The 25,392-nt window shown below is 46.2% G+C and overlaps 1 protein-coding gene across 4 annotated transcripts in view; it reads right to left on the bottom strand.

The window, feature by feature from the left end:
• Nucleotides 1-382: 382 nt before the first annotated feature.
• STAG1 (stromal antigen 1) overlaps nt 383-25,392 on the bottom strand; it is a 163,513-nt gene continuing 138,503 nt past the window's right edge. For all 4 annotated transcript variants that reach the window (XM_017826205.1, XM_017826208.1, XM_017826206.1 and 1 more), the window contains exons 22-34: nt 25,144-25,224; nt 19,163-19,255; nt 16,695-16,869; nt 15,083-15,222; nt 13,918-14,019; nt 12,347-12,495; nt 11,660-11,788; nt 7,943-8,148; nt 5,552-5,723; nt 4,451-4,561; nt 3,754-3,868; nt 2,658-2,738; nt 383-2,576 (exon numbers count right to left, since the gene is read on the bottom strand). In XM_017826205.1, coding sequence (XP_017681694.1) covers nt 2,553-2,576; nt 2,658-2,738; nt 3,754-3,868; nt 4,451-4,561; nt 5,552-5,723; nt 7,943-8,148; nt 11,660-11,788; nt 12,347-12,495; nt 13,918-14,019; nt 15,083-15,222; nt 16,695-16,869; nt 19,163-19,255; nt 25,144-25,224 — 1,578 coding nt within the window. In that variant the 3' untranslated portion in view covers nt 383-2,552. The remainder of the gene's footprint in view (nt 2,577-2,657; nt 2,739-3,753; nt 3,869-4,450; nt 4,562-5,551; nt 5,724-7,942; nt 8,149-11,659; nt 11,789-12,346; nt 12,496-13,917; nt 14,020-15,082; nt 15,223-16,694; nt 16,870-19,162; nt 19,256-25,143; nt 25,225-25,392) is intronic.

Here is a 25,392-nt window from a genome sequence, read left to right as displayed (position 1 = left end):
CACTTCAGACGTGCAGGGCAGGAGAGGCAAATTCTTCTCAAAATTCGTGACAGTTCAAGCACTTGTAAGTTCTAACAGTGCAGCTTTCCCAGAGGTGTGGGGCCTTCCCAGATTTACAGAATCTCACAATAACCCCCCAGATCAACCAAAACCACACCATGGTGGAGGTATGGAAAAGAAGCCCAGGGAGGGTTTTCCACCACTCTGAGGTTGAGTGGGTAAGGTGGTGGTACAGGACCAGGTTGTGAAGCCTGGACTACATGAAAACTACCTGTCAGCACTTCCTTTACTAATTCCTTGAATTCCTACTAGTCAGTGGGATGACAGGACGTGATGGTCCAAACAGGCATTTAAAAAGTTACAGTGAAGAGGGTGCTCATCATACTCATGATTTTGAATAGTTTATTAAATGAAAGGTGAAGCATCAGTTTTAAATTGTACAAAAGGAAAAAAAAAACCTCATATTGTAAATGTACAATTTACAGAATTACTAGCAAAACCAATCAAGGAGACACTCATAATACAAAAAACCTATAGACTGCAAACTGAACTGGAGACCCATTGCAGGTACCGTGATCATCAATGTTTGTTATACAGTATTCTACAATGTTAAATTAGGAATCAGTTTTCCACACAGAGGACTGTGAAGCACAAGGTTTGTCTGAGAATGACTCAAACCAGGCAGCACCTGCTCTGCCCCGCTGCTCACGGGGCGATGTGAGCGGGGCCGCAGCCCCGGGCGCGGAGGGTGCCCCGAGCGAGGGCACAGCTCGGTCTGAAGTGCCAGCTGCTGCTGGGTTGGTCCATCCCCACCCCGGGGGAACGGCTGCAGGGCCTGGGCAAACATTTTTGGCAACTGTGTCTGAGAAGTGCCCGTGTTGGGAGAGACACCGCAGCTGGGTGAGAGCCTCAGCCCCGGGCACGGAGGGGCCGGGTTGGTTCCCAGTAAGCTCCAAAGAGAAAAAAAGCTCTGTGATTATTCTGCAGTTGCTAAAAAATAAAAGCACCTCTGAAACTGCTGTGCTCCAAGTGGGTAAGTCTGGTTTGTATCTCAGCTGCTAATGGTGGAGTGCAGGAAGGAAGAGGAACGTTTTGGGGCCGTTTTGGAGATCCTGGAGTTGTGGAAGGCCAGCTCTGCTGGCGTCAGGCCAGTCTAACTAAGGAGCAGCTACTAGGCAGAGTCATCAAATTGAAGCATAATGAAATTCCAAATTATTGAAGACATTGAAAAGAATCTCTTATTACAATGAATTAGCTGAGAATGTTTTGGGGTCTTCTTGATTTTTTTTTTTAACGTTTTTAGCTTTTTTGAAAAATCATATTTTTTTTTCCAAAGAATTACTCTCAATATGCACAGTTAACACTGAAAATGTAGCTGTAGTCCATTGTAAGCTTAAGAACTTCACCATCTAAGCACAAATTTCTATGCAGCACATACAGTACTTCTAACTGGCAAAATTAATTTACAAAAATAGCGGAAAAGGGTATTTACGGCATGGAAAGTAGACTTTGTTTTATGGTACAGGAAAATTACTTTTCATATGCTAAAGTGATCCTTTCCCCCACCCTTGGACTATTTTTTTTTAATAGGAAAGTTGCTGTTTATGTACCTTGGGTTGGCAGGCTTGAAGTAGGTAGTAAAAACAGCAAAGTGATTACTTGAGAACCATTTGTGTGTTTTACTGAGAATACTTTATTTGCTGGTATAAGTTGCTAAAAATGCACAGAGCAAGTACCAATAGAAAATTTACTGTTTTGTGTCCCCATGTGCTATATAAAATGAATGTTACACAGCATCTGTTGGAAAAGTGGCTTCATGGACATCTCTTACTTTATGTCCCATTATAAATAAAAATAAATCTTCTCAAGAGTATAAAATCTGGGTTTATCATATCAGAATCTGAAATTTTTTGGCAGAGATGCACGTCATTAGGATTCTACCCTCTTCTCTGAGAGTGCTCTTCTCCATGCCTGGGAGAGGACAGGAGCGTACCATAATGTGAATCAGATCCAGTGTGTTCAAAAACACTTCTCTGTAGCCAGAACGACCTGCTTACAGCATCCTTGCTAGTCAGTGGCTGATAGGCATAGGTTTAATAAAAATGGCTAGCTCTGAAAACATAAAAAGGCAAATGTTAAAACTGTTTTAAATTGTACAGCAGAAAAATAAAGTTAAAAAGTTCTGTTTTCACTCAATGTTGTTTTCAGAAAACATATGTAGAACAGTGTTTATTTCGACAGCTGTCTTAACAATTTAAAACTTCCTCCTCATCCAGAAAAAAAAAAAATCTGTATTAGGACAGTCAAGAACAGGGATACAAATGATTCTCTAGGTCAGCCCTTCTGAGGTGACTGGAGTGGCCAACATTCCCGGGTGTCACTGAGGAGCTCCTCTTCTCTCCATCACCACAAAAAGGGGTTGACCTCAATCATTTGGTTAAAAATCAAACCGTATCACATCAAAAGTGTGGTTTCCATACAAGCTATCACAGTATATAGGCCTCTAGCTCTAAACAATAGAGTTCCAAGTTTGTAAAACGTCTTCCCAGACTTCAGAACATGGGCATGCCAAATCCCTGCAGAGGGAGGAAAAGACAGGGTTACCTGGGGCGGGGCCGGGGGCAGGGCTGGGGGGGCACAGCACACACAGGCCTTACTGAGTCGTCCTCGATGATGGCAGCAGAGTCGAAGAAGTCCGGCCGCAGCTCCGCGCGCTCCCGCCGGTTCCGCGACGGCGGCTGCAAAAGGAGGGGACAGCTGCCAGGGCACCCTCCCCTGCCAGGGCACCTTCCCCTCCCAGGGCACCCTCCCCTGCCAGGGCACCTTCCCCTNTCCCCTGCCAGGGCACCTTCCCCTCCCAGGGCACCCTCCCCTGCCAGGGCACCTTCCCCTGCCAGGGAGCTCCCACACCAATGGGGGCCCTAGCCCAGGACTGCGTGCCCCAGAGGCTGTTTGCAGCCTAAGTCCGTGCTCATCCTTAAGGACTTGCCTAAGGCTTTTGCTGACTTAGGGATGTTCCTGTGTTGGGCTGCACTGAAATTCTCTTAACTGTCTCGATGCTTTTCAGTTTATGGTGAAACTTGAGCCCTGACATGGTCAAAAAGGGATTTAGAACAAAAAAAGTACTGAAGATAAGATCCTGTAATATTTCTGAGGAACACACCCTTGGTGGTGTCCTTCCCCAGGAGCACAAGAGTAAATGTGAGCTGCACTGGCTTCATCAGTTCCTTCCCTTCCTTGCCTTGGCTGTTCCTTGGCCATCCCATGAATGCTGGCAGTAACCTCAGTGTTCAGCAGCTGCAACTGAATCAGTACCTAAATTCTCTCTCCAAGGCATTACAGCCCAGTCCTACCTACAGTAACCTCTGCCTTACTGTGCAGATACGAAAGGAGAAACAGGAAGGCTTAAAAACAGTGGTGTGTGAAATGCAAACTGCTCCCTTCTCCCCTTTCCCAAGGAAGCCCTCATTCCAGAGGGGGAGGCCAGGAAGGTTCCAAGTGCTGCAAAGGAATTCCTGCCTGGAGCCACTGCAGCACCTGAAAGGACCTGGGGCTGCCAGTGATGACAGGACCTGTTTGGGAGCAATTCCAGTGTAAGGAACTCCAGGGAGCATTTGGAGCACTGCAGCTCTTTAACACTCAGGCAGCTGGAAATCAGGCTCAAAACTTTGGAAATTTTTGTTGACACGTCTAAAATTCCTTCTAAATTATCTTTCAGCCTTTTTGAATTTGCCATTAGTGAGATTTACTGACCAGATCAATGACCATCGTGTCCTCGAACTCCTCGTTCATGTCCTCTAGCTGACCTCGTGAGGACATCATGACATCTTCAAAGATGGGCTCAGCGTCGTCCTCCATTAGACCTCGTCTGAGCAAACAAAGACAAAGTCATTTCCAAGCATTTAAACTGCCCAACCATCACCTTTGACATTAAAAGTCTATCCTTTAATGCCTTCCCCCAAACCCTCATTCTGAGTAAAGCCACACTCTCTAATATCAGTGGGAGGAAAACTGTAAAACCCACCCCAGCACTGGCAGAGGCTGAAGCAGCAAGTCCCATGGAACTGCACTACAAACAGGAATCAAATCTGCCCTCAACAAGGACAGGGCAATAACCTCTCTGTGTCTGCTTGCCCTTTTCCAAGGAGTGACACTGCTTGCCAGGATCACGGTAAATCCCTGGGAATCCAGCAGTGAATCCAAGCCCAGTTTCTAAGACTGTAAGGATTCCTGAAGGACTGGGTGGGATCAGCACCAGAGCACGTGGTGCTTCAGTGTTCCCCACGTGTGCTCCTCCATCCCTGCTCAGGGGGAACCCTTGGCTGGAGACGCTGTGCAGGGCCCAGAGCAGGCTCAGGGCAGCAGGAATTGCTGTCAGGGACAGGCAGGGTCCCATTTCAGCCCCGCTGTCCCGTCCAGGCTCTGACAGGGGGGCACTGGGAGCACTTACACTGCGTGCCTTACTCCAGTCCTGCCTTTCATGTAGTTCATTCCTGTCCTGTCCTTCCGATTGAGATCCTCCAGCTTCTGCTGGCCCAGCCACGAGATCTGCATCTGGGGACTGACATGGGACAGCGTCAGGACAGAGACACTTCTGAGCTGGCTGTTTATAGACAGCATCTATCTCCAAGTTCTGTGTCTGGCCATGGCCATGCTTCAGATCAGGGTAATTAAATCACATTCATCACTGTACATGTCTTCCAGATTCCCTTCCACAACTTGGCTCCTCTCACTGTTCATGCACAAAGAAATCCATTAATCGTTGCAATAAAACCAGGTATGGGAAACACTGACATTGGTCCTTCATTGGGAACAGGCACCTGGAGTGGGAGCACTGCTACAATTTATTATTAAATCCTACTTCACTGTCTCAGATCAGGCAAAATATGAGCAAGAATAGAGCCAAATGAATAATGGACACATGTTTTAAAACGTTCCACAACATGAAAACCAGATTGTTTTTACACACAGACCCTGAACAGCATCACTTTGAGGGCCAGTCCCTCACCCTGCCAGGCTGCACCATCAGTGCCCCCTAAGCCCAGCAGAGCCAGCCCTCTGGGGGGATTTGTGCCCAGCACAAGGTAACAGCAGCAAGGCCAGTGCAGCCCTTCCAGAGCCACACCAGGCTGTGTTTCATGAGAAAACAGCCGAGACCCAAGCATTCCTCTGGCCAGGATTAACCCCTGAATACAGCGGGAGAACCTCAAATGGCAGCAGGTAGAGGGAGAGAAAAGAACATCTACAGGTCTTCTAGAGAAACACTTCAATCCAGCCCAGGGACACAAACATTCAGAGGATTAACCACAACTGTGTGGTTATGCTATGAGATAATATTAGCATGAGCAATTTCTACTATTATTTCATTGCAACATAGTCTTCCTGGGACCTGAAGAGAATGGAAGTCTTGCTGAGCTATAGCCAAGGCATGTTCAGGTGGTTTTGCAAAGAAAACTGCATCCATGGGGCCACGGGCTAAGACTATTGTGTAACTCATAAGCGACTCCTTTGCCTGGCTCCCTGTATTCAATCCTGTAATTCCAGCACTTACTTGTGTAAAAAGTCCTGTTCAGATCCCTGCTCCGACTCGTGCTCCTGGATCTGCTCCCCCATTTGCCTGGTGTTCTCCCTCAGGACAGTGGAGGTGAGCTGTGGTGCCTGCAGTGCCCCTGGAGTGTGGATGTTCTCGTTCCTGTTCAGCCAGGAGCCTTCCAGGCTCTCATCTGGAGACAACATTGAAATCACTGCTGCACTCCTGGTAACTGCAGGGCAGCGTTAGACAGGTGTGCACCGAGGGGAAATGCTTGGAATGGGAAGTTTTTCAGCTCTAATTTTATATTCTGCTCTTCTAAGTATTACTACCAGCTATTCCCAGCAATAATAGCAATTTAAAATAGGAACACTGAACAAACACAGAAGTTATTGCAAACAAAACTGTCTGGCAGCGCTGCCTCCATTGCTGGGCATTCTGCACACATCCAACCAAGGTAATTCCCAATCCCTGAGTTTACAATCTCAACATAAAACTGGTAATCTCATATGTGTACAGCAACCAAGGGAAAGGTAAACACCAAGATGAGGGTGGAGCACAAACCCCAAACTGTGGTCAGCCCAGACCCTTAGAGACATCAGTCAGAACATCCGAGTGGGCAGAGAGGGGGCACTGGGCACAGGGATCAGAATTTCAAGGGCACTGAAGGTCCAGCTGAGATGTGCTGGGATTGGGAAGGGAGCAAAGCAGAGAGGAGGGAACAGGGGAGACTTGAGGAGAGTGGGACAGAGCAGGCAAGTGCAGCCAGAGTCATGGAGAAAAAAAGGAAGTTGCTGGAGCAACGCGAGTTACAGGGGAGATGGGAACAGAGACGGCAAGATCACGGATTTCCTGACAGGACATGTGTGGTGACAAAGGACATGGGGATCTCCATGGATCTGTTCATTCTTCCTATGCCTTTTACTACCCTTTAGGATTGTCTAAAAAGCTGCCTGTTTGTTCTTGAATTTACCTTTGAATCTCTTTTATGTTAGGGATTTTTTAAAAAAAATCCTATTGATTTCCTCAAGGCACCGGGAAGAAATGTCCCAGAGCACGTTTGCTCTCAGGAGCAACAGGGAGTGTCCTCAAGCCCAGCCTGCTGAACCCTGAATGTCCTGCATTTAGGGCAGAAAGGAACCAGAGGGGACTGCATATGGTTCTCTGGTGCCAGGATAGTGTCTGCAGTGACCTTGCCCTTATTTTAGATCCTTTAAAGAGAAAGAGAAAAAAATAAGGGAGCTACTCAAATGCAAAGTGTTGGAAATCAATTGTCCCTTCTATTGATCACTGAGGAGAGGGGACACAAAGAGCACAAAAGAGGCAAATAATGCCTAAAAACTATGTCAGAAGGCTGAGATTTGCCTTATAGGGAAGCAAAGGTGCTACTGCACTTCCCGGGGGAAAAAAAAAAGGATACTGGCAAAATACAATAAAATAGAATGAAAACGGTACCAAGAGGAAAGAAAGAAACCTCAGCAGTTGAATTCTGTGAAAATCCTGGCATCCTGAAGGAAGGAAAGCAGTGTCTGAGGGAAGGGACCGGTGTTTCCCTACAATCCAGGCTGGCTGTGAGGAATAGGAGCCAGTGCAGGACTGAAAAAAGGCTGCAGGGGAGAAGGGACCTGGCTGGACAAGTGCAGAGGGGCACACTTGTACACACACAGAGGAGTATTTTGGGAACTTGCTGTATATACAGGCAAACTGGCTTTAGATTCCTCCCTAAGGAGTTACTATCATAGACACTGACCCTGAAAACCCCCTGAAGTTTAAAGATCCCACTTACACCTACTCTGTAGTGGAACAGTAAATTAATATTCACAAAAGTGCACACAGGTCACACAGGTTGACCAGGAACAGATGCAGCCTTGTAAGAAATCTGCTGTCCCAGCCAAATTCCTGATGGACATGCCTGAAGTCTCAGAAAGAGTAAACACAGACACTGGATAGCAACACATATTAACACATATCAACACATACTAACAAAAATGGTGTCTTTTTACTGTTCTCCAGTGGTCCTGCAAAACCAGAGACCTACAGGAGAATTTCTGCCTGGGGTTTCTGCAGCTCCCTGTGAATGCACAGTGGCCCCAGAGGGAGCACAGGCACAACACCAGCAGTCCAGGAGTAGGGAGGGAGTAGTGCAGGTCACTCCACACCTCTCCAAGGTCAGGAACAGCTTTCAGCAGTTCTGACCAGCCAATTCTGGAGCAGACAAACAAGAACAGGGTATTTCCCATAAGGACACGTTCAAGCCCAACAGAACTTGCAGAACAGATGCCTTGGTTTTGCTCCACAGAGAAAATATCCTGTATTTCTGCATTAACTAACAAAGCCCCAGGGCTCCTGAGGAGCAGAGCTGTGACACAGGCACAGAGTGACACACACACACGTGGAGACACCCAGACAAACCTTCCACTCTCTTTTTGTGGAGGGGGGGTCGGCCCTTCTTGTTCCTCACGGAGGAGGCTTTGCTGCTGCTGCTCCCGCTGTTCACTGACATCCTGTCGTCCTCCCCGCCCGTCACCAGGGAGTTCCTGTAGGAGATCAGGGGCAGCCACACGTCCTCCCTCCTCTCCATCATCTGCTCCGTCAGGAACTTCTCCAGGTAGGTGTGACTGCAAACACAAGACAAGGAGCTCTGGATAACCTGGGCACTGCCACTGTGCCAGCACACAGGCTGCACTGCAGCCACCACTGCAGGGCATCCTCTGGCATCCCGGGGCAAGGAAAAGGGTCCCTTCAAACGCAAGCGGTTACTTTTCCATAAAATGTCTGAACATCTGGGCCATTGCCAGGAGAAGTCCAGTGCACACGTGTTAACTGCAGGGAGGAACCAAACTCCCCTCCTGGGCTGGGGGGCACACAAGTTGTTTTCTTTGTCTGGGGGTTATTTAATTATGGTATTGGAAGTGATTCCCAAATCTTTGTTCGCGAAGCCTAGCCATGATTGGAAGTGATCCCTAAAATGAACATGCAAAGGTCCACAGAAGTGACTCTAACGAGTTTCAGGCTGCAGAGGTAAACATTCAGGATTGGTAAGGGAACTCAGGTAACTGCAGCATCACTTCCTGCACCCTTCAGTCACCACTGCCTCCAAAAACCACCCTGCCACGTTAGCAGCAGTGGAGTCACCCCCACACATTCCACAGGAAATGCAAGATTTTCCTCTGGTAGCTCATGGCAGCTTGGAGTTGTTCCACAGTCCTGTTCAGAAGAGGACAAGGAGCCACACTGGACATGCCTGGGCAACAATCACACCCAGTTTTTATGGGATTCTGTTCTGATTCAGTGAATGGGATGACTGCTCAAGAAACAGCAGGTTCCTGTTTATTGTTTTATTCAATATTGTGAACACTTCTTCCTTCCCCTTTCATGTGTTCACTGAGTGACCCTCAAACCTGGCACTAACGGGAATTTCTTGGTTTATTGTCTTTACAGAACCAAACAGTACAACTCGAGTGCTTCATGACTGTAGAGAATCTACCTGAAGAAGTGTCTTGGAAAGCAAGAAGTTTTTCTGCCTCCATTTCTATTTACAGAACTCGAGTGTGTGGTTAGGGCCAAACTGTGAGGGAGGAAAATGACACCACTTGGGGTCCTTTACTGCCCAGATGCCAAACATGAGACACCTTGTGCTCAGCATTTCGGAGGAGCTTCACACTGCCAGTTCTTACCAGCTTCAACAAAGACAGAAACTCTGAATTTCCAGGAGTAAGAACACCAATACTGAGGCTCCACCTCATCTGACACCCATCAGTCAGTGTCTGGTCTAAGCCAACAGTCTCTGAGAGAAATAAATGGAAATAAATGCCTCCAAGGACAATCACCTCTCTTCTGTCCTAAACTAATTCATCAGGATTTCCCTCCCTGTATCTGCCATGTGGATTTTAGTATAAAACATCAGTAAATAGTTGGCTATTATATAAATATATAAATACAAACATTTAGTATAAAGCATTAGTATACATTTTTTTCCCCAGCTGTATGAGTCTGGCACTTTAAGTGAACAGTTTTATATGAAATCCACAGATGTGAGCAGACCCCTAAACGGCTCTCCCAAATTCTGGAGGTCACTCAGAAAACAAGAAGCCAAATAAATAAACATGACAGGAAAACTAAATGAAACCAATGTTGCTGCTCCATTCCCAAACTGGAAATATCTCTCTTTCTTCCCCCAGATAAAAACCCAGCAGCAAAGCAGGAGGGAGGAGGAGCCCTGTGGAAGAGGACTGTGCTGGACTGCCAGGAAGGCTGTTCTGGCCCAGGGCAGGTGACACGTGCAGGTAATTTGGGTTTGGAGGCAGCAAATGAACTCTTCAGTCCCATTCCAGGTGTGCTGGGCAGGTAAGTTGGGTTTGGAGGCAGGAAATGAACTCTTAAGTCCCATTCCAAGCTGGAGAACTGCTGGCACAGGCACAGGTTTGCTTAACCTGCTCGTGGGACTGTGAGGGTCATTCCTGAACCCGTGTGGCTCCCAAGGGAGAGCTGGGGAGAGTCCCTGGGCAGGGAGGAGGAGAGGGATCCCCCCCACGGGGGTCACAGACCTTCCCCAGGCAGCCCCTGGGGAGGGGGAGAGGTCCCTGTGCATGGAGGAGCTGCAGAGAAGGGCAGATCAACACTCCAGTGCAGCTGAGTCTCCTGTCAGAGGAGCACCCTGGACAGGCCCGTCAGGGCAGGAGGGAGGCACCTCCAAGGAAATCTGTCCATACAGGCAGCTATACTGACTGTGCTCATGGTCACCCCAGCCAGGGGCACCCAGGGCACCTCTGAGCTCACCCTAAAGCAGCAGTGTAGCACAGAGCAGGTCAATCATGCTCTAGGGGACCTATTTCTTTTCCCTGATCATCTGACTCAGCTGAGGTCAACAGCTCAGAAACAGATGACTACAGTAAAGGCAGACAAAACCAGGAGAAATGGGCTCCACCCCAGTCCTGCAGGAGCAGCCAGTGGCTGTGTGTGTGGGCACCAGTGAGCAGGAGAACCTTGGAGAAGCAATTTAAATGGCAACAGTGAACGTGGAGGAACAAAGTGTCCTGAAGAACCGAATTTCATGCACAGGATCAGGTTAAATTAGACTGTCAGGTACAGAATGATGGAACTGCACAGGTCAGACACTGCAGAAACCTGGGGGAAGGGAGGAGTGCACAGAAAGGACACTAATTAAACAGGAAACAGCCCAATGGCACTTAGACCAACAGGGAGGAGAATCTGCAGCCATAAATCCTGTTATCCCTAAGTCCTGTCCTGAAGAACAGGACAGAGGCTGACAAGATTCCAGGATGTACCAGTGAAGAGCAGCTCCACAGAGTGCCAAGTTTACCAGCTGGATCATCCCAGTGTTTGCTGAACTGACAAATTATTGACACGAAGGAAAAGTTCAATGGGTTCAAGCATGTGTACAATAAAAAGTATACAAAGTTACCCAGGATGTATTTCTTATCACACAGATAACATATCAAACCATAACACTCATAATTCTTAACCCTAACAGCAAAGTCCTTTAAAACAAATGTCTTCCCAGAGAAACTACAGCAAGGCTTGACAGAAAGAGTCAGCTGAGATATTTATAGCTGATATTTATGACTTACACTCGTGGTCACAAAACTGACTGGAAAGATACCTATGACCATAAATCAGCAGATGTGGCAATTGCAGTTTTTAAATTGTCATGAAGTTATTCAATTAATTCAGTTCTACACTGGGCACATAGTGCTTGGCTGATGTTTGACTGGACACCTCTTCCAATATATTAAAATAAACAACAAATATGTGTTTACACTTTCTGTAAATATCCAGCAGAAATGGATGGTTACAGACTGTAATTTCCCTGCACTAGTAACATTTAATTTTTTTCTTCTAGCCTGAAAAAAAGACTGTTTTTTATTTTCAGTGCCCCATGGGAAATTTTAAAGAACATTGTTTTGGGAGGTCTCAAACTCACCTCATCAGTGGACCTGATTTTCCTTTTCCCATTTATTTCTATTGCCTTGAAGTACAAAGTGATGAGTAAGTGTGTATGTGAAATGTCTTCCTGGGACTTTCTACAGCCCCTGGCAGGTTGTTGGAATGCACCCCCAGGGATGGCAGAGCCCAGAGAAGCCAGAGAGGAACACAGAGATTACTTACACAGTCTTTTTGTCCTGTCGCAGGAGTTTGGAGGAGAATTCACTGAGCACTTCGAGGAAAGCGAGGTTTGGAGGGGGATAGTCCTGTCCTTTCTGGTTCTGGTATTTGAAGGCAAACTCTATGCCATCCCTACAGTAAAGAAACATTAACATGTTCAGACATTAACATTCACACAAAAGAGCATTTCCTGCCCCAAACTAAGCACTCGATGAAGACATTTGTAACAAAATAAAAAGTTGCCCAGTCGTAATTTGAATTTAGCAGCACCCTTCTATACTTTCCTATGCAGCAGTTACATAAAAAGCTTCAATCTCCTTTAAAAGATTTCCAAAATATTTTTGGAATTCTTTTTGCAGTGCCTCTGGAATCCCCAGTGGTGTGGGACCAAGAGCCATCCCCAGTTGTTAGACACAACCCACACGAGTGTGTAGAACACCAGTGGCTTTACCTGAGCTAAACAAACATGGCCAATCCAATCAATTCCAACCAATAATTAGGTAGCAGCTGGTTTTCCTTCCTTTTCACACACATCCATGCACACCCCCCATCATTTTTCTACACAAACCAGAAAACACACACGCAATTATTTCAGGACCCGCTGCGATCACACACCTTTACAAAGGGCACGCTGAACAAAAGCTTTAACCCCAGGTAATATAAAAATCTGGTTTATTTACCACCACTCACTTGTGCAGTGTGGCCACCGCCTCCCTTGTCTTGATCTGATCCAGGCCGAAGGTGAGGGCGAAGCGCCGCGCCAGCTCCTTGATGCCGCTCACGTGGGCAGAGGTCCTGTCCAGGTTGGGCCCCTGCTCCTGGACCAGCTCGTTGAACAGCTGCAGGAGGGAGCAGTGGGTAAAACCTGTGAGCTCACCAACACTTTCATTGGGAAAGACTTGTATTCTTCACCTCTTCCACCTGGGAGTGGCCAGTGCAGGGACTTTTTCACTGAGACATAACAGAGTCCCTGTCAGTTCCCAGGATCTCCTCTGTCCAACTGCTGTTTGCCAAGTGTCTCCACCTTGTATTTGTGTGGACAATACCTCAGAGAGAGTCCTGCACCCCCCTTCCCTGAACAGCATCTCTCCTGGTCCCATCAGCTCATCAGGCAAGTCCTGCACCCTCCTGCTGTTCTCTAAACCCCCAACACCCATCAGACCACCCTGTCCTTGGAATGTTCCACCTCCTGCCTGCCCAGCACTGCTGCTCCGACCCCCAGGACAAGAATGAACTCTCAGTGTTTCCAGCCAGTTCTGCCTCCTCCTGGCACTGCCATTTTCACCACATTTCCCTGAGCTGCTGGTGAGAACATCACAGGAGACAGTGTCAGGGACAATATTAAATCAGGCTGCATTACATCTACTGTTCCTCTGATCTCCACAAGCTCTGGTACCATGTAATTAATGACAGCTTAATTTGACAGGATTCCTGCTTGACAAATTCCTCCTGGCTGGTGCCTCTCACGCCCTTGCAAAGAGCCTGTCTCATTATTTTTTCCTGTGCTGATGTTTGGCTGATGGATCTCTGGCACTTGGCTTCCTCCTCTCCAAGTTTTAAACACAGGAGCTGCTTTGACACTCACCGATTCTTCTGGAAGTACATCTGTTTTTCTCAAGTTCTCACAGATCTCCCTCAGCTTCCAGAATGCTGCAGGAAATCCCTCAGTACTCTGGAGTGAATTTTGGGAGGCCAGCTGATTTGAGAACCTCTAACCTACAGCAGTAATTTCCCTGTGCAATGGCTGTAGCTGGTACTTCAAGGGCCTGAGTGGTGTTTAGTGTTGGCAGATGGATTTCATCACCAACCCAGTAATTTATGGTTGATGGAAAGCAATTTTTTTCAGGGGGAAAAAACAGGTCTAACAATACTGGAAGACTTAATTAGCTTGAAATCTGAAAAATCAATCAGTATTTAGACAAAATGTAAGGAAGATGCATTAACTCAGCAAATGACAAGCAATAGTCATCCTAATTCTCATTCACTTGGGAGCAGGAAGCAAATTCCATGAACCAAATGGACCAAACTGCCTTCAAGGCTCTTCTCTCCCTTTCTACCATTTCTATGTGACCAAAGCTCTGCCAGAGTGGGTTTATGGAGACAGGGATTACTGACACAGAGGACAGGGACAGCCTGACCTGGGAATAAGAGAATCTCCTCCCAGAAGTGCAGCCTTTGTGCTCTGCTGTAAAGGGCACCAGAGGAAAGCCTGCCCAGGACTGCCTGCAGTGAGCATTTCTAACAAAAATCAACACTCTTACCTGTTGCAAACTGAGGATGAGTGTCTTTGCACACTGGATTTTATCAATTTGCCTTGTTTTGCTCAGGGTTTCCTTAATGATATCTCCATAGTCATTGTAGTACTAGGAAAAATGTGAAAGAAACCTCTTTACATTGAACCTCTTACAATACAATTTCTTACAGTTTTCCCAAGAGAAAGATTATTTGTAATTCTTGCTTTGAAAAGGCAGCAGTTGCAAAAAAAATTAGTCTCAAATCCAGATATGAAAATTTAACCTGCACCCGGTGCTAAAGTAGGGAACTTCTGTGTTTGTTATTATCTTTGGTAACAAATATGTTAAAAAACAAACAAAAGAGTATTTCCTGCCCCAAACTAAGTCCCTGATGAAGGCCCATGGCTGCCAGTTCTAAGGAAGAACAAGCCACTGCCCCAGCCCAGCCTCCAGCAGTGGGTGAGAGCAGAGCCAGCCCGTGTGCAGCTCATGGGCAGGGAGGAGCAGGGTGGCCAAGGGAGGGACTCACTGAGGCCACAAAAGGGAGGAATTAGTCAGCTTGAAGTGCTCATTTTCTTTGTGTGGTTGCTGGAAAGCACAGCTTCTGGATCTGACCATTTGGGGAGAAAAGCCTGTATGGTCATTAAAACTTCCAGGCTGAGAACAGATTTTTTCCCAAAGTATTCTTTCAGCCTCACTAATATTTCTGCATTTGCAGCCACTTATTTTCATTCCCTCTGAAATGCTCCTCCTGCCTTCTTCGGTAGAGACCCTTCCAGTTTGTATTCTAAGACATCCCCACTTGCAGCAGTACTATACAGAGCTGGTTTTTTTACTGCTGTCCTGTTTAAAACAACTTTCTCTCACAAAAAACCTGTCTCCTTATGGCAAGCACCAAGCTGGGAGACTGCCAGGGAAACATGACATTGAACAGAGAACTTGTTGTGGATTCTAGGGATGAATTTGAGGAGCAGGAGCCTCTCTGGAAACACTCAGCACCTCCCAGGACCAGCTTTTGGTGCTGAGTTAACTAAAGCACAGCTGCTACACAGCAGAGGAAGTGCTTTGCTGCAGGGGTAAGAAAGGAAAAATTCTTACAAAACAATCAAATGAGGCTGAAAAAGCTTTTGGAAGTGTCTGACCTTTACCTACTGCCCTGGAAGGGATGGAAAAAGGGTGCCCAGGGCTGTACCTTCATATAGTGTTTGAAGATATCGGCTGCCGCGTGCATGTCCACGATGTCGTAGATGATCAGCTTGCTGAAGGCAGCCAGGAGGTTTCTTCTCTTGTGTAAAGCTTCTATTTTGTTGGCTTCATCTTCTTCATCACCCTCTGAAAGCACCATTGACAACAAAATGTTTGTAAGTAACTTATGTTTCAAAGCAACGTTATGGAAAAGGAGCTTTCAGAAAAAAATCAGTTCTTGACCATGAACGAGAAGGATTGCTGGGGAAGCTAAAACTAAAAGTGATCCTTCTTGAGTCCTGTCTACTTCAGAACTCCCAGGGAAGTTCAGGAACATGACACACCACTGACCAAGGACTGTCCATAGTCCTGAGTAGTCCTGGACATGACCCACATGGGACTGAGTGACTCATTTTCTTGCTGAATGCTTTTGCTTAACTTCTCAAACACAGGCCTTTTGGAGCTGCTTCATTATCTTACTAAGCTATAAATATTTAACAAAAGGAAAATTAGAAGCAGCAATGCTTCTACTGCCTGCCTTGGATTTTCAGATGTGAAATCAATGGCTCTAAACAACAGGAAGTAAAACCCAGTTGGAAGAAGCAATAACATTGAATGGCAATGCCAGAAGTATTCAGTCCCCATGCAAGACTTCACTCAGTGAATGAAAATTAAACTACACACATAAAATGTTAAGTATTATATCGTATAATAAAAATATAATCCACAATTTACAGAACCCCCTTTGGAGCAAGAATGCATTCTCTGAGACCTTAATTCCATACATGGCTGTCCCTGTGTGTGCTGCTGACATACAAGTAATTGAGTACAGCAGAAATTCAGAAGATGTGCCCAAAAGAGCACTACAGCACTCACTCAGCAGCTCTTCCCATAGTTTGACTGGGAATCCATCTCCTGTCCAAAACTATTTAGGATTCAGACACTGAACACCTCTGTAGGTGCATTTAGGTTATTATAACCTATATATATAACAAATAGGCATTATAGCAGATCCCAGCAGCACCAGGTCATTTAAAACCAGGCCTAAATGACAAATCTGCCTCTGCCTGACTGAGAGGCAAAACCCTGAGCCATCCCTGTGAGGAGAAGAGATGGGGCCCCTCAACCTGCCCTCTCTAATCTGAGCCATCCTTGGGAGGAGCAGAGATGGGGCCCCTCAAAGCCCCTCCTCTCATGCTGGTTCCTGGCCCAGAGCAACCAGTGCCAGGTGTCCAGACTGTCCCAGGCACCTTCCCAGTCTCCAGCCACACCAGTGATGTCCTCAGCTTGATTTGACTGTTCTGAGGGAGGAGCACAAGGGCTGTTTATTTAGTGGCATCGGTTTCTTCAGGCCTTCATTGTTTAGAGCTTTGCTGCCAAGGTTTGCCCTCAGGATCCTGTCACTCTGGTAACTCTGAAGGATTTCTCTTCTATGTGCTGTTCCATTGTACTCCTTTCCCTTGAAGCCCTGTCACATATCTCACATTCAGACCTCCCAAAAATAAAGAAGGGATACTTCTGAACACATTGGAGCAAACTGATCAGAAAACTCCATTTTCTCCTTTCTTCTTTGTCTGTTATAAAAAAAACTAAGTAGAGAATATGAAAGCTTTGAATACCCATGCTCTGGTTTTCATCATCTTGGTCAATGAAGACATGGTCCATGACAAAACTGAGCAGTTCTGACTGCAGGCCTGAGTCTGGGTTGAACACCAAGGGCTGCAGCCCTTCCCGACCCCCTGTCATCAGCTGGTGACTGAAGATCATCAGCAGGTCACAGAGCAGCATGAAAGCCTGGAAGGCAAAGGGAACGAGTGCAGTGAGGAGCAGGTCACAGAAATACAAAATAAAACACCACTGGTTTCATTTCCAGATATCCCCTGCTATCACTACATGGCTTCTTAAACTGTACTCATAGTTGTTTGTGTGCTGTGAAAAGTATCCACAAGGATTTTCTCTAAAATGTAAATGCCTGGGGATTGCCTTTGGTTCCTGTGTAAGGAGCTGTGTTTCTTACCTCTTCCACATCCTGGAGGATTCAAATTAAACTTCCATTTCTTCTCTATGAAAAGAACTCTAAATCTACCTGTCATCTAAGGGCTGCAGCCAAATTGGTAGCAAAGAAAAAACACCTCTTTTGACCAACAAAGCTAAAATATGAACAACATTATGAGGGAAAATTCAAGCTGAGCCACTTGTCAGATCCCAAAAATACAGAGAAGCAGCCATAGCACAGTAATTCTTGCAGAATTTCATCAACAATTCCTGCAAAAAAAAAAAAAGGAAGTATCTATGCACAGCTTTCAAAGCCAGACAAAAGCCAAGCAGGGCAGAACTGGCCATGATTTCTGCTCACTGCTGTCACACCCTCGTTACCTGAGGACAGAAGGCAGCTCTCTGTACCCTCCCTTCTCCCCAGGGCTCCTGTGGGGGTGTCACAGCCAGCTGGGAACATCTACCTCACATTCAACACCCAATCACCTTTTAGAGAGGACTTTTTAACCTTCTTAATTCCTCTGTTTTTAAGCTCAGGTTCTGAAAACTCGACGCATTTCCCAAATGAAACCTTTGCAAATGCTGACCTTCACAGGGGCTCACTTATTCCTTGGAGTATGTTCTAAAACCAGCAAACTGTGTTCTGCTGGCACCCCGGGAACAGATGCAGGTGTTTGGGATTTTTCTCCACTTGATCCGAAGGGTTGTGGTTCATTTCAGGGATGATGTTACTGCTCTGACTCCCTCAATACTCAGCAGAATTTAAGCTCATCCTCCTGCAGACCTCTGAAGAAGAGCAGGTGAGCTCTGGCAGGGCTGGTTTGGGCCCCACACAAAGGCAGCAGTGCACTCGCTCACAGGGTATTTATTTCACCCAGTCCAGGAACATTTCAAATGTTTCAGCCCAGTTTCTCTAAATACTTATTATATTTTTCCCTCCTTTGATATGGACATTGACTTTCTCTGGAAAGAATGTCCAGATTAAGGATCAAATACGGGAAGGAGACACTATAATTTACACAGAATTCTCCAAAAAAATCCAGTCAAACAAAAGGATCAAGAAGTAGTCCTGCACTCCCAAAAATGTACTTTTTAAGGAAGAAAATGAACAAAATCACAGAAGAGTTATCTGGGAGGGACCTGTGGAGTCTCCAGTCCAGCCCTGACAGGGACACTTGCTCTCTCCAGGCCTGGCTGGGCCTGGATTTGTGTGGCTGAGCCTGGAAACTTCCCCAGAATGGGGAACTGCAAAGGAGCTTCTCTGGAAAGTTTGAATTACCAATGAAATAACCCATAAAGAGAGAACAAAGCCATGTTAATGTACATGAACATGTATTAATGTGGGTGCTAACAGAAACCAGGAACAAAGCCCCTGCAGCCATGGGAAGGACCAGCTGCCCTTGGCTGAGGCAGGAAGGATTCAGTGCTGCCTTAAGCTGTGCTGGGTGGCATTTGCATGGAACTATGTGATATTTTCACATTACAGAAGATTAATACAATATGCCAAGAGTAACTACTCTGAATATTAAAAACCAATTACTAAAGGTAAATCTGCTGGAAGCCAATGACACGAGTGTTTAAACATACATAAACTGCTGACATCTCTGAGCATTTAATATTTATATTTATCAGCCTGCAGAACAGAGTGTAAATGCCAAGCAGAGCCTGCTTTTGAAGAAACAAAAATGTCTTTTAAGAAATATTATCTTTTAAATACCACAGGCCAGCAAGTCTTTGCAAAATCTGGGGAGGTCTGATAGAAATGCCATTTGTAGACAGATGAAATGTCAACAGACCTGACACGAATCAGTGAATATTCACAAACAACAGCTATGGTGTTCTTCAGAGACAGACTGAATTATTTCAACAAGCCCTTTGATTTAATGGGAAAAAATCCAGAAAGATTCAGCCCATTGGAGGTCTCGACCACCCTCCAAAAGTGCCCACTGCCATCTATTAATACAGGAATTGTCTCCAGGGGATCTCAGGTGACTGAGGCAGATGCCTGAAGCTGTGGGAGCTGGACACGAGCCTGAGCACCCAGGAATTCCTTCACAGTTTTCCAAAAGCATGTGCCAGACATTTCCCTTACCTGTTCCTTGACTGGGGTGTTGACATTTGACAGACACTGCTGGCACACAGCCAGGAAGGATTTCACAGTTTTCCTCAACACCAACAAGTCGTCCTAAAATCAACATTAGAAAGGAAAAGTGCATAATAATTAAAAAAAAAACCACTGCTAGGAGGAAGCAAAATAAAAAAATGGTGACAATTTCATACATACAACAAAAAGGCTGTGAAAAAATATGCTATTCAAGGAGCACGGAGTAGAAAAAAGCCATTAATTCTCTGAGGATTGACCCAAAGTTTCCCTGTAATAAATAATAAAAATAAAACAATAAATTCCTGAGTTAAATTGTCTCTATTTTACACTGAATGTAAATTATAAATGTTTCAGAACAAAAGGTTGAATACATCAAGGTCAGCCCACCTGGTGGTTTATAAAGAATTCCGTGTTCAGATAAATCAACATGGACAAAAAAATAAAACAGCAACGAATGTGTCCAGCTCCACACAAATATTATCCCACAGACATGGGAGATGAGAGGGCAAAGCACAGAAATCTGAGGAGTCTCTTATTTTTATGGATAACAAAATGAACTGGGGAAAACAAATCAAACCAGAATGTAAGATATGGGAACATTGTGACAAGACAAGAGCAAGTGGCCACATGGCAACAGAAATCAGGACCAGCAGAAAAGCCCCTCCTGTGAGAGCCAGGAGTGACTCCAGAGGAACCAAGGAACAGGCACACACTGGGAGAGGGGCTCATCTCACAGCAGTGATGAACCCAACACCCAGCAGGAAACAAGAACCCCAAATGGCATCAAATGAACACCCAGAGCTCCTGCAGCCCTTCCCCCACGATGCTTCATCAGCTTCCAGGGGGAAGGAGCACGTCCTACACAGCAAATCCAACCCAAACTCCAGGAACCCACACCCTGCACGTGCAATGTTTGCCTTGCTGAATGTTCCAGTCCTGCTGCCTGTTCAGTCCCTGGCTCTCATTCCTGGTTTTAGCTTTCCTTGTGCTTCCTGCCATGAGATCTCGTCGTTCTGTGTTTGTGAAAAGCCTTTTGGTCCCTGTGTTTCCCCTCCTGGTTCTCAGCAGAAGCAGCTCTGCCAGGGTGCCCAAGCACCCCAAGTGGCCCCAGGGCTCTGAAGCTCTTCCCATTTCCACCAGTGTGAGTGTGACACGGACACTGAGGGGCTGGGAGTTCTCCCACCCTGCTGTTCCCTGTCAGCTTGTCCCTGCCAATCCAGCCCCGGATCCCTGGTGCCAGTGCAGTGCCCTCCCCGACAGGATCTGGCACACAGCTCTGCTCTGTTCTAAGCCACAGCTGCCCCCTGCTCAGCCTCCTTGTTCCTGGATACAACCTTCCATTTGGCAGGATTAGAATGCCTCTTCTTTTTTTAAATTGTGTTTTGTTTACCAGCTGATCTCTATCCTCCCCACCCTAAACGCCTTCACCTTCCCAGAGGACTGACACAAATGACCAGCTTTCAGCACACTGGACCTCTCCTGGAATGCACTGGAAGCCATCCCACTGAGTAAGGATTTCTCACAAATTTTCCTATTGTATTAATCAGCTTAGAGCTACTGAATATGAATGACACTGAATCCAAATATTCCCTGAAATGCAGTGAGGTACCAGTGTCTTACAGAAACTTCTCCATCAACAATGCAGTCTTCCCACAACAGCCTGATGTGTTCCAGCCTTCTCTCCTGGCCCTGCAGCCTTGTACCAGCTGTGTTTGCTATCTGCCAGTCCAGGGTTTTACCTGGCACTGGTGCCAGGCTTATCAGTTCACTCTGATTTACACCTTTAACACTGGGATTACAATCACTTTAACGCTTCCTACTCTCTATCACAATTACCTGATGTTCATGAATTCCACGGAGAAACTAAAACCTATGAAAAATCCAATACAAAGGTTAAAAACAGAATGAGAATGTCTCCCATTTTTCTTTCAGTCAAAGTGAGTAACACACAGGTACATGTTATTTATTACCCTCTCTCCTGAAGGCACCACATGACACAGTTTCCTGCTGAAAAGTTACAGACAGCAGGAGAAAGCCCAGCAGAGCAGTACAAGGGAGCCATCTGGGACCTTCTGAGCTTGGAGAAATCCTCAGACTACCACAGAGCAGGAATTTTTTCCAAAACAGAAAATGGGAGGAAAGAAAATGAATTAGGCTTTTAATGTCTGACCACTCCCAGGCCCAGCCAAGGCTCTCCAGGTGTAAATCCCTGACCTGCTGCCTCCAGCAGAGAACTGGTATGAAACAATCTCCCCATCCTCTTGGTGTTGGGGAAAACCAGGGGGTCACAGCTCTGCACATTTAACTAGTCCATGGCAGGAACAGAACGAGCCAGACAGCAAGGACTGGTGTCTTTGCCACCACCCAAAACCAAACAACTGCTCCCAAGACTGGTGTCTCCAACTCTGCAGCTACTTCCTAGCTTTAAATTCAAGCTTGGTTTTTCCACTGAGGACATCTAGAAATGCTGTGTGTCTGCTACATTCATCTACCAAACCCAGTGCTTTTCTCCCTGTTTGCCCACTGCTTTTCCTCTAAAGTCTTGATTTGCACTGTTAACACCCTTCTCCACCTTGGTCCAAAAGCCACCAGCTTCCAACGTGACTCTGGAATATGGTCCAACTTTCTGCACCTTGAGACTTTTCTTCCCTCCAGCTTTTTGTGCCACCTTTCACTGTGCCCATATAAATACGAAAAGCCACCAGGTCACCACGCTGCCCTTTAACCCCCCTCTCCTCACCACACTACAACAGCAATGCCTTTGGCCAGCCTGCCTGCTGCTCACTCACAGCTCTCTGACCTCCCTCTTGCCTCTTCTCCATGTTTCTGTTCATGCTTTTTTTGTTACTGCTCTAAGTTTTTGGACTCTGTTCTTCTGCAAATATTTCCTTTTCATTACACACACGTTCAGTGCATGGGACAATGGTCCTGGGCACCTGATTTATTGAATACATGAAGAAATCTGGTATGAGTTAATCCACAAGTCTCCTACCTCCAGAGGTACTTGTTCCCCAAGATCTACAGACAGGAGAGCTCCTGCTGAGAAATGACCAGCTTCCTTTGGAACCCTCCTCAAACCCCTTTTCACCTGAAGAACAGTTTTTCTCCAGGCTCCAACAGACTGCTCCCACAAATGCCATGGGATGAACTATTTCCCCTCCAAGAGCACCCTGACAGCCCCCACAGCCATGGCCTCAACCTCCTCTGAACATGGACCACCAAAGATTCAAGCATTACACTGTGGGTATTTCAAGGCTTACACATTTCACCCTTCCCTGCTGCAACCTGCCTTTAGTGATCAATTGTTCCTTTCAGATTTTAGACACCAAGGTGACTCCTCAGTGCACCCTCTCCTCCACAGGCTACCTTGAGAAAGAGTCTTAGAGTAACTCTGCCCCAACTCTCTGCTGCATTTAACTGGTGGAATCTTTGTTACTGGGCAGAGAATTTGGAGTGGTAATTATCACCCTTCTACAGAATGTCTGATACATTTTTATGGTGGTATTGCTCTCTTCAGCTCTCTGATCAAAGCTGTAACCCAAACAGCATCACCCAGCTGGGGGAATCTGCAGAGCACCCCCCTGGTAACTCCTGGAGCTCTGTGTGTCCTGGGGAGGGGACTGGAGTGACCTGGAGCAGCTGAGGGCAGTCGGACATTTGTGGCTGCTCAGCAGCACTATCAGTGCCCAGTGTCCTGGTTCCCTGCTGTCTGCCTGGTGCTTATCCTGCAGATGTGCTGCACTCACTGCACCTTCATTGTGTGCTGTTAATAAATCAATGAGCTGACCTGACCCTGATCTGATCTAAACCACAAACACGGAGATTTCCCCTGCCACGCTTACAAAGCCTCCAGTCCAACACACCTGAACTCCAGCAGGCAGCCCAAATCCAAACCCTGCCCAACAGCTGGACTGGAAAGTGTCTCTCAGGAAGCAATTCATGTGCCTGGGCTCGGGCTTATGCCCAGGACAGTTTCACTTGGAAAGAAATGTTCCCAGCACCCCCCATCCCTCCTGCCAACTCCCTGCACTAAAATGACACCTGCTGGATACAGAGCATCCCTGATTCAGGAATGTAAACCTTGCCAATATATGCCTGAAATGACCAAACCAAGCACCTCTTCCCACCCCTGACTGCTGTGCTGGCAATCCCAAAACGTTAATATACTTTATCCTGTGCACTGGATGCCTAAGTGGGACCTGACCATGTGAAACAGAGCAGCTCCTCCTGGCAGCAGGAACTCACACAATGACCCAGCTGGCAGCACACGAACAGTTCTTACAAATCAATCTCCCCATCTCTGATCTCTCAGCCTGGATGCCTAAAGGAAATCTAAGAAATCATCTTCTAAACATGAGACTGGGAACAAAAATTCATAAATCTGTGGGATACAGAAAAACAAGGACTTACTTTTATGACATTATAAATCCTTTTCTCCCCATTAGCCTTTCCATCTTTTATCTTCCTTCCTTCCCTACTTCTCAGCTGCCACTTTCCCCTCAGTAACTCTCACCACCTCACCTTCCCCTGCTCTCACCCCCCTAGAGGTACCAACGACCTTCTCCTCCTCTTTCTGAGTTTACCTGATTTGTATCTAAACAGAAAACAAGCAATTGCTCTTAGCTTGCGGTTTTTTTGTAATCTTCTGCTTTCAGCTCAAACCTGAAAGGCTTGCATGTCCCAAAGCCTCTCTACTTTTTACAGCTATACTCTCTACTTTATACAGCTCTCATAAAGATACCCCCCCACCCCCAGCCTGCCCTCAGATCATTATAGATACAGCAAAGTAACACTAAAAACCTGGATAGACCTACATATTAAAATACTGGGTCAGAAATGGTCCTGTAAAAACCTGAATACCTAAAAAATGCTCATGAAAGACACTATTTTTCCTTCTGAGTTGCTGGTGTTATTTCTTTGTCTACCCACACTTCTCAAGTGATCCCCTTTAATGCCTGCCCATTTCCAAGTCTAAATCATGGCTTACACACCAGCCACGGGCCAAATGATCTCCTAATGGATGAAATGACAGACACAGTGCAGATCAAACAAACTACAATGGAAGTTCGACAGAAAACCACCCAGAACAAACTGCTCCAGCCACCCCAAGGCTGTGGTGCCTCTCCACCCTGTTTGTTGTGAGCACAGCTGGGGCTGCAGGGCAGGAAACAGAGCTTCCCTTGGACCAAGCACTCAGAACAGTCAGTGTTCTGTAGGGGTGGGGTGAAACCCCAAAGAACAGGTTGGTAAGAGCTCTCTAGGTCAGGGTAATTCCCATTTCCATGGAGGATTCCAGAAGCAGAACTGTACTTGGAAAGGCCATTCCCGAGGGACCTTCAGAGTTCATTCCTATGAGCTCCATTATGTCTCACATGGACCAGAACAGTGTCAGAAATCCAGGAGAGATCAAGGCTGTTCTGCACTCACCTTTGAAACAATGTCTCATACAGGAGGTTGGCCTCTGAGTGAGACAAGAGCTAAGGAAAGGTCCTGGAAAAGCTCAGTCTAACAAACAAGTTACATGTCACATTGTCCTGCCTGCATTACACTTGTGTGCACTTCTTTTTATTAGCAATTGTTCCTGCCAGTACCTTACATTTCTACTGCAACATAAAAGATGCAATTAAAAGGTAAGTAAGGTAACTACACATAAATATTAAGCTATCTGTGGTCTACATATCACCAGCATTTCTTACAACTATTCATCAGCACTGCCAACATCACTTATCAGTTATGCAAACTGCTGGACTCACAATAAATGCATTAATTATCTTGAGCAATAAAAATGTAACAATCAGCTGCCATAAAATCCCGATAAAGACTGTTTGCACAGCTTAGACACGTGCATGTGATGTTAAATAGATCCTGAAATATGAACAAACCAGACACCAACATTTTACACATGTTAGAGATGACATAAAATTATGTGTTTCATCAGTAAAATGTGCATGACCAAAACCTCTACTTACTTTGGAAGGGGAGCCTTCGGTGATTTTCACCAGCTGCCAGAGAATAGAGTAGTGGGAACACTGCAGTGCCTGGACAACAATCTGCAACAGGAGGAACACACAGAACCCGTGGGTTGGGAATATCACAGCAGCGAAGTGGAGAGAAAAATTATAATGCATTTTGGGGCCAGGAGAGGGGAGCAGGTCTCAGGTAAGTACTAAGAAACCAGCCTACTACAGGTGAACAAAGCACTGTGGAAATGCTGGGAA

This window comes from Lepidothrix coronata, unplaced genomic scaffold (assembly GCF_001604755.1).
Source record: "Lepidothrix coronata isolate B3197 unplaced genomic scaffold, Lepidothrix_coronata-1.0 Scaffold125, whole genome shotgun sequence".
In the NCBI taxonomy this organism is placed as follows: Eukaryota; Metazoa; Chordata; class Aves; order Passeriformes; family Pipridae; genus Lepidothrix; species Lepidothrix coronata.
Note: the sequence above shows the minus strand (reverse complement) of the source record. Positions and strands in the feature narration are given on the sequence as shown.